The following is an 11,677-nucleotide window of genomic DNA, read 5'->3' as shown; positions in this document are numbered from 1 at the left end:
ACTTATTCACTGTCTAACATAAATTTCGATAACTAAGTTATCGTCTTCAGAGACTTGAATTATCTATTTTATTCTCTCGAAAAATAAATTCAGCGGAAATACCTCCTTTACATTTATTTTTTAACAACCAAATTACATAGTGGGCCGTGAGGATTTTTTTTGGATCGCTGATCGTTTTTATTTAATCCACGATGTTATAAGAAACCGAATGAGTCAAATTATGTCAACCGAAGAGTGCAAACTCCCGTTGAAAAGGGCGTATAACTTAACAACGTGCCCTCCGGTACCTTACAGAAAATGATGATTCTAGAATTACTGGCCCAACAAAGGAAACACAAGAATATTTGACAAAAATATATCTATTTTTCAACGTAATCGTTTTTTAGTTTCAGCGAAGTTCAATAAAGGATCGTCAAGCTCCTCAAATAGCCATTAATTGTCGGCATCACATCTTCATTGTTCGTAAATCTTAGACCACCGAGCCATTTTTTCTAGGAACAAAAAATAATCCGAGGGGGCTAAATCTGGTGAATGGAGTGCATGAGGTAGCATTCAACATAGAATTCAAAGTTTAATTCATCAACTTTAGCCATTGTAATGACGGATGTGTAAGCTGGTGCAGTGTCTAAATGAAACAACACTTTCTTCTTAGTCAAATGCGGGGCCGTTTTCGCTTGAATTTTTTTCCTTTTTCAAGGGAGTCAATGAGAATTATCCCACTAAAATTCGGCTCGTGCAAATTCCATTGACGATCATCCAATACTGCTTTGTATATTTTCTTCAACATTTCTAGATTCGTCAACAACTGCGATTATGGTCTTTGCAGGTCGTACGGCCTCGTTTAAACTCTTCTACCCAATATTTTACTGTTGAAAACGAAGGAGGATCATCACCCAGAGTAGAATATAGTTCAGCAGTTCATATATGGGTTGAGCTAAGGTCTTTCAAATAAAAGTATCACATAACAATGAACAATTTTCTCCATGTTTACAAATTCACTGGAAGCGTTCACTATTGATGGCTGCCAAACAAATACTAAACAACAAACTTGGAACATATGCTGAATATAGCTTCTTAATAATACAGTGGAATATTTTAAACAACTATCGCCATCTCCAGATCGAGCCAGGTATTTCTGACATCATCCTCGTACCAACAAGTATCTTCTTTCGTCAACTGATACTATTTACTTGTTATTTTCATGATAATTTGTTACTGGTCTGGTAACAGCTTAATTCTATTGATATTGTTTATCTCATAGTACGATGTACGTAAAAAATAAATTACCAATAGAACCTTATTATATGATTACTTTTGAGCACAATGATTCTTAATCTATTGTTTGACAACACAATAATTGTAGTGTCTGAATTGTTCAAGACAGTTTATCTTTGAAAGTTGACCGTTATATTTATTTTCTTTGGATGAACTTGATAAGGAAATGTTAGTAATAAGTGGAATAAATAAACAAAACGACTATTTTATGTCTATATTGACGTTATTTCTGATATTCAATTTCATTTATTTCATTAATGATACCACAATTATTATATTGAGAAAAATTTCTACAAATAATTTAATTTTAATAAAATTATTATAGAATGGATAACAGTGTATCAAACAGAGCTCAAATACATCTACAAGATGTTACTCTGAATGGGAAAACCGATTTAATGGAGATGAAGAAACGTACGAGTCCATTTTTGTATTTTGCTGCTATTACTAGTGAGTTAATTCATCTTATTGTTTATAATCAATACTTTAAGAATAGAAAATAATAACGAGAAGCGAAAATTACTCATTACTCAGTTAAGAAGACAAGTCATTTTCTCATTTGTGCTTAATACTTTACCTTTATATTTACCTATTGTAAAAAGTTGTATTCTTTTTTAAGTTAACAAACTTTCGTTCGTGAAATTCATTCATTCCAATTTAAGCTTATCTATAGTTTTAATATTTACTTTGACATTCTAATATTTTGTTTCTTTTTTTGCTACACAATTTTTAAAACCGTTTACATACACTCGTGGTCAAAAATAATGCACTACACAAATTTCTGAAAATATTTTTTTGTGTAATGAATTTAAATTAGTATTGCTATTGTTTAACTCCTTTTCAATCTTTTTGACGCAATAATAAGAAAAGTGTAGTAATTTTGAGTAATTTTCAATGAGTGAGAAAAATGAAAATAAAAACATTGCAATAAAACCAAAGTTTCTGGGCATGCTTTCAATTAGGTGCTGTATCAGTTCTTGACATATCATTTAAATCTTGAGGAGATGAATTTCGACGACGAATGCGGTGTTTTAAAATGCCCAGCATTCCCGATAAGAATCATATACGGACTTCATGGTAGCCAGGGTGTGAATTCCTATTTCGTTTAGGTAATTCAGAACATCAGTCACAACGTGTGGTGTACCTTAGTCCAGCAACACGATGCTGCCTGGTTAGCAAAGGTGCCTGGAGAGCTCTTTTGCTGTGTCGTCTTATTGATCTATCAGAACTATCAGACTTCTAGTAAAAGGCTGTTGAGCTCGACACTCGTCATTGACTGAACTGAAGGACGTCCTTGTCCGAGCCTCCTAGAATGTGAACCGGTTTCTCGAAATCTTTACATCAATCTGCCAATGGTTGGTGTACGCCAAACAGATTTGCCGCTTCCCGATAACTTTGTCCCTGTTCAACTAACTCGGCTATTCGCTTCGCGTTCACTTAACTGCCTAACTCTTATTCATTTTTTGTTTAACTAGTCTCGAATTTAACACACCTTGATTGACTTTGATACAACAATAGAATGAAAGAAACAATAAAATAAACATAAAATTAAAATTTTAAAAAACCACAAAAACATTTATTTGCTGATAAGAAACGTCGCTGCATTTTATCGCTAATATTTAAGATACTTCAATTTTTTGTGATAGAAGAAGAAAGGAATTCAAAAGATTAACATTTTAGGTTTTGATATTGAAATAAAGGGTGGCGCGTTATTTATGGCATCGAGTTTATGTAATGTTGCAATCAATATCAATATGTTTTTTTTTAATTATTAATTGTATGGTATTTCTTTGTTGTTTCCTACTACGTTAATGTCCTGTCATTCTGCTCCTGTCATATTATTGATCTCGACTTGATATGATCGTTCAGGTATACTTTACAACTTCATACGTCTTTTACTTCATTTCGTCATGCGAGTTAATGACCTTTTTGCTTAATACCAAATTCAATATGAAATTAATAACGCTATACGATACTTATCGACACATTTTGTTTTATAACACGTACTGAGGTTAATCCTTAATCTCCTAATAAAGTATGACTCCTTGGTTCACTGATGAAGACACTTAGAAGAATAGGATCCGACATCTTTTGTCAAACAGAACGATCAAGATAAGCAAATACAACAAACCTCAGGAAGGAAAAAGACCCATTGGAAGCTCACCAAAAAGAAACTCCGACGTAAATCAGTCGATCATTTTATAAGGAACACATTTAAAATCTTGATTATATTCATCGGAGCTTTTTGAATATACTGAATACCATCTATCCACTCGATACGTGAGCTTAGCTCATAAACTTTTGAAGCATTTTTTTTTCATAAGAGCCAATCATCTAATGCTAAACACGTTGTTTCAATTGGGATAAAGTTCGCAGTTAAGTTTCTTGCAACGAATTATGATTGAATTATAGCTTCATAATCTACAATTACATATATTCGACTTCAACAAACAGTCGTTTAGGGGCTAAGGAAGTAACTCACTTTTCTGTCACAACTAAATTTATATGTAATCGCCTTATCTGTTAAAATGATCTGTGGAAAATATTTATTACTTCATCCATACAAACAGATTTCGTGTAGTTATAGGATGTTGTGCAGCGTTTGCTATGTCGGTTTCAAACAACATCCGGAAACCTCAATATGCAGATGTCGGTAGAAATTACAGAATCAACTCTAATAGCCTACAAGATGCCCAGTTATGAACGACAACCCCATTCAATATAAAATAAAATCGTAAAACTTATATAAATAAAAAGCTTTCAAAGAAGATCTGAAAATTCAGGATATAGTATGATTCACGAGATTGAGACGATGATATTGAAGCCACCACATCGATAAAATGATGGAAGATCTATGGGCTAAATGAGCAAAAGATGACAAACCAACTTCCTCCCGAAAGACCTTTGAAAAGAGGGCAGGAAAGCTGGACATATTTCTCAAAAGGCTGTATAGAAGAAGAAACAAGACTAAGTCTTAAGAAAATAGAAGGAAGAAGTGAATATAGTAGTAAATTAACAAGCTATAACTTGCAATAATATGAAAAATATTGTCGATCGTACTTCGTATATATAAATAATGATTAAAATTTTCCTCTTCTCTTCTCTATTTACTCAAATTTCTTTACAGTGGATCTGACTCTAATCACGTTCGGTGTAGTTATAATCTGGATATCGCCAGTGACAGAAAAGCTTCTATCGGATGATCCAGAAGAAAACCCATTGGGTAGACCAATAAGCACACTTGAATTGTCGCTGGTTGGATCACTCTCTCAGATAGGAATGGTTATGGGACCCGTACTACTAGAAAGAGTATTCGGTAAATTCGGAAGGAAACGTGGTTTGAATATAATAAATATCTCAGTTGCAATAGTATTAGTAGGTTTAGCTTTCTCTACACACATTTTGTTATATTATTTATTTATTCTAACTGTAGGTATTTTACTAGGAGGGACTAGTGTGGGATTGGCTTTATACATAGGTGATATCACTCAAGACCACAACAGAGCTAAAATGACTTGTTTAATGGGATCATTCATACCCATAGGGAATCTTTATGGTTTTATTTTAGGAAAATATTTCTCTGTCAAAATATTCACTTTATTATCCACTATTCCTTTAATTATATCAGTTGTTGTATCCGAATTATTTTTACCGGAATCGCCGGCTTACCTTATGTTAAAAGGTGACAGAAATTCTGCTCTTAAAGGCTTGCATAAATTGTTAAGAATAAATTCGGAGCAAGCTGAAGAACAAGCTAATAAAATATTGTCTAATCATACTGTTAAGAGTGATAAGGCTAATTTTAAAATATTGTTGTCTGAGAGAGCTACAAGGAAAGGTTTTATAATATCGTGCATTTTAATGACATCAACAGCTACTACTGGTCTTCCTTCTATCATGTCCTATTTAGAACCAATTTTTGAGGAATCGGGTGCTCAAGTTTCGAGTTCTTTATATGCTCAAATCGTTGGTATTGTCCAAATCTGCTGCTATTTTACAGCAGCTGTACTAGTTGAGAAGGTAGGTAGGAGACCTCTGTTGTTAATATCAGCAGCCGCAAATACCGTTCCACTGTTTACACTTGGGGTTTACTTCAACCTAGTTTACAGCAAATCTACTATTACTGATCAATTGAAATGGTTACCTGTGATTGCTATTATCACATTAACAATAACTTCAATTGTAGGTATTTGTTCAGTAGCACCAGCTTACATGAATGATGTTTTTTCTTATAATGTTAAAGCCACGGCAATTTCTATAATTTATTTAATCAGTGGAATTTCAATAGCTTTGACTATATTTTTATTTCCTATATTCATGGATACGATTGGACTCTCGTGGAGCTTTTGGTTATTTTGTATGTTAAATGTAAGCGGTTTTATTTTTATACATTATTATGTACCGGAAACTAAAGGGAAAGACATTGTTGAAATCCAAGAAGTTTTGAGAAAATAATTATCAATTCTTAGGTACCACAAATGATAGACAGATGATTCTGTAATACATATCTGTGTATTTTTGAGGAATAGAACCATCTAATTATTTTATTTAACTTCCATAAATTTCCTAGGAAACAATAACTGCTTTTTTATCATCAATTCACCGATAAAATATGTTGAAAACAATAATACATGATATTTCGTTCAACAGACATGTTTTGACGTTGGTGTCAACGGTCAATGGTTAATATGTAAATAAAGTTTATAAATAATATTTTGTTTTATTTCATACCTCCTACAACTATCAAATTCAAAATATTTTATCTCTAAGCGAGAGAACGCAGAAATAAATTTGCTTGATTGAATAAAACAATACGATGTCATTCTAAATTACATTAAATACATTACACTAAATACATTTTTTTATTAGCTTGGTCCGAATCTATGCAACGAAATCTTTTTTACCTTAAACAATGCAATGATGGCCCCAAACACCCAGCAACCCAGGTACTTAATTTCTCAAATACAAGAACCATCCAAATTTATGGAGCAAATAAACTTTTCGATTATATCCCATATATCCCAGGGACAAATCTGGAATTTTTCGCAATCAAAATAGGAGATGAAATTGATCCTGGTGGTATTATTAAACTCAAGCTTTATTTAGTTTTATGTCGCCCAATTTTTCTAGAAAGTTGTGTTTGGAGTGTTCTGTAATAAAGAATCAAATTCCATTATATCTTAAATATATAAACGTACATTCATTGTATCCATTATGAAGTAGGTATAAAGCTTTGATTTACAAGATTCACAAGCCCTCTATCTCAATTTTATCAGTGCCACTCAAATTCGAAATTTTTCTTTTTCTCCCCCTATCTCGACCATTATGTTTGTATAAGCAGAACAAAGACTTATCACTGAATATGATCCATTACTCATTCAATACCAAGTTATTACTTGATAGTTTTTTTGTTCGATGTTCCTGAAAGTGTGACAAACGTTCAAACCTTCTAATAGTGCTTTAAATTCCAAGAAACACTCCACGTTGTACAAGCTACTTACCGTATACGACGATTTTTTCTTGCTCACTGTTCCAGAGCATCTGTTTTTTTTTTAATTTTCTTAGTACCATGCATCATTAAATCTGACAATAGTATCCACAGTTCTGTTTATTCTACTATACTCGTAAATTTCTGGAAATTACAGCCCAGCGATAAACACTTTAAGTCATGAACTCGCTCGCTCCGGCCATGTCACGGTATTGTCATAAATTTAAAAATTTAGTAATACTTATGTAAAATAAATAATATTTCAATATCGGAAAGTACTGATTCGTCTAATCCTAACAAGAAGACAGTAATTTTCTATCAATAGCAGTCAAAATAATATTAGCGGGATGTTCGGGTTAAAAAAGTAGATATCACAAATATTACAATAAAGTAGCTACAAATTTTATGATGTCGATAAAGAATGCTTGTATCTCCCTAATATTTGAGCGGTTGTTTTATAATCAGAAATAGAATTTTCATATCAATTTTGTACATCGAAGTTGTCACAAAACACACTTTTATTCGGTGCAACTATCATAAGCAATATCATTCGAGAACTTCTTGACGCAATTGATAATAAAATTATTGAGGTTTTAGTCTAAGAGCTGATCGCCACTAAGGTACTTCCAAAATGCTGAAACTTTTTCTTTATGTTATTAATTATATTTGAAGTAGAAAAATCAACTTCTGGCAGGGCTAGCGTTTTTGCCATATTGCAATTTTTTTTAGTATATTTTTAATTAGACAATTTTGAGTATGAAAAAAAATTGCCAGATGATTTGCTCGTTGAAAGTGAAATGGATCGAAAGTTACTAAGACGACTGGTACGATCTTCCAAATCTAATTCCTAAAGAAAATATCTTGTAAACTATTTTGTTAGGTATTTATGATAAAATATCATGATTCAGGTAATTTCATATAATTTTTGCTCAATTACAAAAGCTTAATAGTTTGATAACAATACTGAAGAAAAATTCTTTTCCAATAATTAAACATTCGTCTCCCTCTTCATTAGAAATAATCTCGTTCCTCGGACGGATATTGAACAATCAGGTATCCAAAAACTGTATAAAAATGCAACTTTTTATGTATTTCGTTGTTTATTTTTGACTTGATTCGCAATTGTGTAATGTATAAATACGACTTTCACGACATGGCCAAATTACGTTAGTTAAATGCCTTTATGTATCAATGTTTCGGCATTTGGAAAGTCTACTGTAGACAAATCGCCAGATATCTGATGGTTTAGACCCCGAGCCAAATTAGACATTTATCTGGAACATATTTGATATTCTTTTACCACCCTCATCAACAATAATTGAAAAAGTTAAGTAAGGATAGTTATTAAAAAAAAAACAATAAAACTTCTTGCTGATTATGAGATTAAAGTAGTTGTTCTTAAAACTTTTTGTGTGCAATTTTCGAAAATACCAAACTTCATTACATTTCAAAAATTTATATAATCGACAAATCCCTTGGCAGTTGGCAGTTTATACAAAATCATTATTGGTAATAACTAACATATCTTCGAATTTTGAGATCAATAAAATTGTAACTTTTCACCGAGGGGAGAATGGAACGCCTTTTCATCGGGATAATGTTTCTTCTCATACTTTCACAGCGATTCCAAAAGTATATCTTGTATGAAAGTATTATTTTTCCATTGTCTAGAGATTTTATCGATACACTCGCAGGCTTTTCTGATCTTTATTGTTTCTGTTGTTACTTTCAACTTGGAATAATATTTACAACCTTTACTTATATATTTATAAATTAACAACAAAGTTTGAGGTTTGTATAACTGGAACAGATTTAACCTGTTATACCTTGGAATTGTTTTTCATGGGATTACAACTAGCTCCTTCGTTCTGCTATATTTATTTGGACCATTTCATTACTTTGTACTATTATTCCTGCTTTTTCTCTATTTACCATTTTCTCCTAGTTATTTTTTGGTCGTTTCCGATTTGATGTATCAGTATGGAAACCGTTTATTCGCACATCTAATGGCATTGCATTATTTTAGCATAACAAATATACATAAGTTGTTTGTTCAGTGCGTATGAAAGGAAGCTTTGAAAACCTATAAATAGTAATCTTGACTTCATCAAATTTCCTCAAAGCCTCTGCCATATTTTTCAAAAGCTCTGCGTGAAAATGGATAATCTTTTATTGTTCCTTCCAGAAATTGCCACACTTTCCAGAAACTAACTAAAAGAAGACATCATTTTCGAACCTCACATTAGAAAAATAATATTTGTCGTTAATGTTGATTAAGCAACGTTGAATGAGAAGAAATTTATCATTTGAAGAAGTAGTTACAAAGTTACTGAGTAATGGAGAAAACCGAAAAAAGATTACTATTGTAGTTGACATGCTAGAAAGTTTTGAACTCTCGATTAAATAAATCCTATATCATTTTCCGGATAACTTTACCACAACCATAGAAGTGCAACGACTAAGAAAGACAAAATGGCAACGATTTCTCTATCCTCCGAGGTTCCAGCTCGGTTCTGCGCATTCTCAAGCATGCGCAAATTAGATAAAGTATCTCGAACATACCGCATACCAACTGTCCATATAGGAGTATTACAAATATGGTTGTTATTCAGTGGAAACAAAATGGCGGATTTTCGAAGCCAGTGCCCTCGATGATACGTAGCAGAACTAATCTATTTAGGCGGTTCATTTAAATTCAAAACGCAGAATATCTACTGTATTCTATGTTATTCATATCCATCCAGTTCCAAATTCGAAGTCTCCTGTATCAACGATAGAGAACATCTTATAACTGGGACACGTTTATTTTCAAAATAATACTCACAAGCTTTTTCAACTAAAACAAGGAAAATGAAAACTGAATTGGGAACGGGACCCAGTTTGAATAATTCCTGACGAATATTATATATAGAATCTTCAGTTAATTCAAAAGTTATTTGACTAAAATTGAGTCTAGGAATGCCTGCACAAGTTAAATGTAAGAAAAATAAGCAGACTGAGGTGTTGAAATAGGGGTGGTTAAACCCTCCATCCATAGCACCTCATCATTAAAATTGTATTTCTTTATATCTGAAAAGTTTCCACATGTTCTTGATTTTAGATCTCTTTTGATTTAAAAGAAGTCGAAACGTCAAATGGCGTGCAATATGTCACTGAGAAATTGGTCCAGCAATCGATGAAAAGCTACAATTTTGTAATATTGAATTTAATCACTACCGTTTACCGTAAATTCCGGAAACACTATGAGTGTTACTTAGGATTTGGATTCATTTCGCAAAAATCTATGTAGATCAATAATTAAAGTAGAAAAATTCTTTCACTGACTCTTGTAATCATCAAAAAATTGAGTTCCCAGTCTAATATATACGACAAAACTAACTAATGAAAGAAGACCTACTATGATCAAATTACTGTATTATTTAAGATGCTTAGAGCTATAATTAATTAGTACCTAATTAGAGAAAAGTGTTACTGGAAGGCAGTTGAGAAAAGTTAAATAGTTTGCTTATTTTCAATTATTTGAGCTCAAATAAGATATCTTGAGAACAGTTATTTTTGTAATATCCTCCATTTTCAGAAGAATTTTTAACGATGAAATCTCTTTGCCAGATACGTCATTTTTGTTCTTATTTCAAAGATTTACATTTGAAATTTGTAGTTTAATTGATTCCTATGAATTTAATGCAACGCTAATTTGTTTATGATCCTTTTTTTTCAAGATAAAATCATTCTTACAATGTATATATTGTATAATACATATTAGAATTACGCCCACCGTTTACTTTCCGCTGAATAAATTTGAACGATAATCATCTGATATTTTGTACTGCCAATTTAATACGAGTACGATTACTCGATAAGAGCCCAAATAATCAGTACGTAATAACCTTGTTCGATAAAATTTTGATTTACAAAAACATCAATATCGCTATTACATATTTATTCGTGATCAAGTGGATTTTGTTATTTGAAAATTATTCTTCTATCAAAATATGTTTAAACCATTTCTTCAATAAAAAAGTTTAACTCAAATGACTTCTCATGTTATCGGCATCGTCACTAAAAGTACTTCTAATCCTGACCTAAATTTTAATATATAGGTTATCAGTAAATTCATTATTAGAACAAATGTTTCATATATTATTAGGTAATTTATAAAATTACCTATCAGTTATAAAAAAAGACTTGCTTTTCGTAAACTACGATCGGTAACCTAGATCACGTTCACTGTCGATGTCCTCCAGAAACTGAACTAAGTAATTGGGTCAAAGCCATATGATAGAATCTAGTATAATTATATATTATAATCTAGTATACAAGTGGAGAACTGCATTCAGCCTCTTGAAACTTCGAGATTCCAATTGTGTTATCGGGAAAGGCTTCTCGAAATTTTGTATGAAGATCCTGTATACTAATTGATAATAATATCTTTTGTTTATGGTGATTTCCACCATTTTCAACAACGGTTACATAATATTCCATAATTCCCAGGTATCATGAGACTGACATCATAGACGTTTTCCTTCTTTTACAGGAGGTTGAGATGCAAACCATGATTGCTGTTCCGGGACATTTGGAATTAGCGTCTTATCATTTTTGTTGACCATTCAAGAGGAAGTGTCCTTAACACTCGAATTTTATCACACCTATTGGTTTTTTAAATTTCAAAATGATTTATTGGATTTTTAGTCTGATTAAAACTATCATCAGAAGAGTCATTTTCGTTCCTCATTTTACTAACAGCAGCTTTAACTAATTTCTTGCATTCCTTTTCACTTGATAATCGTTTGGTTTTTACTGGTGGTTTTCCTACTTCCAATAAATATCTCTCTCACATGAATTAGACTTAAAACAGTCGATGAACGCTTCATTTCACGAATTGCAACATTTACACTCATTTAAATGATTTAGGTT

General features: G+C 32.0%; 1 protein-coding gene across 1 annotated transcript; it reads left to right on the top strand.

The window, feature by feature from the left end:
• Positions 1–1,509: 1,509 nt before the first annotated feature.
• LOC130444146 (facilitated trehalose transporter Tret1-like) lies at positions 1,510–5,984 on the top strand. The gene is made up of 2 exons (XM_056779187.1): positions 1,510–1,725; positions 4,403–5,984. Exons 1-2 carry the CDS (start codon positions 1,602–1,604, stop codon positions 5,728–5,730), a joined length of 1,452 nt encoding a protein of 483 aa, XP_056635165.1. The 5' UTR covers positions 1,510–1,601; the 3' UTR covers positions 5,731–5,984.
• Positions 5,985–11,677: the final 5,693 nt, after the last annotated feature.

The sequence above is a fragment of the Diorhabda sublineata genome, chromosome 5, assembly GCF_026230105.1.
Source record: "Diorhabda sublineata isolate icDioSubl1.1 chromosome 5, icDioSubl1.1, whole genome shotgun sequence".
NCBI lineage: Eukaryota > Metazoa > Arthropoda > Insecta > Coleoptera > Chrysomelidae > Diorhabda > Diorhabda sublineata.
Note: the sequence above shows the minus strand (reverse complement) of the source record. Positions and strands in the feature narration are given on the sequence as shown.

Bases quoted from the DNA above. Each gene is read 5' to 3' on its own strand.
- LOC130444146 (XM_056779187.1), top strand. From the start codon at position 1,602: ATGGATAACAGTGTATCAAACAGAGCTCAAATACATCTACAAGATGTT. The intron at 1,726-4,402 runs GTGAGTTAATTC...ATTTCTTTACAG, and splicing joins GTATTTTGCTGCTATTACTA to TGGATCTGACTCTAATCACG.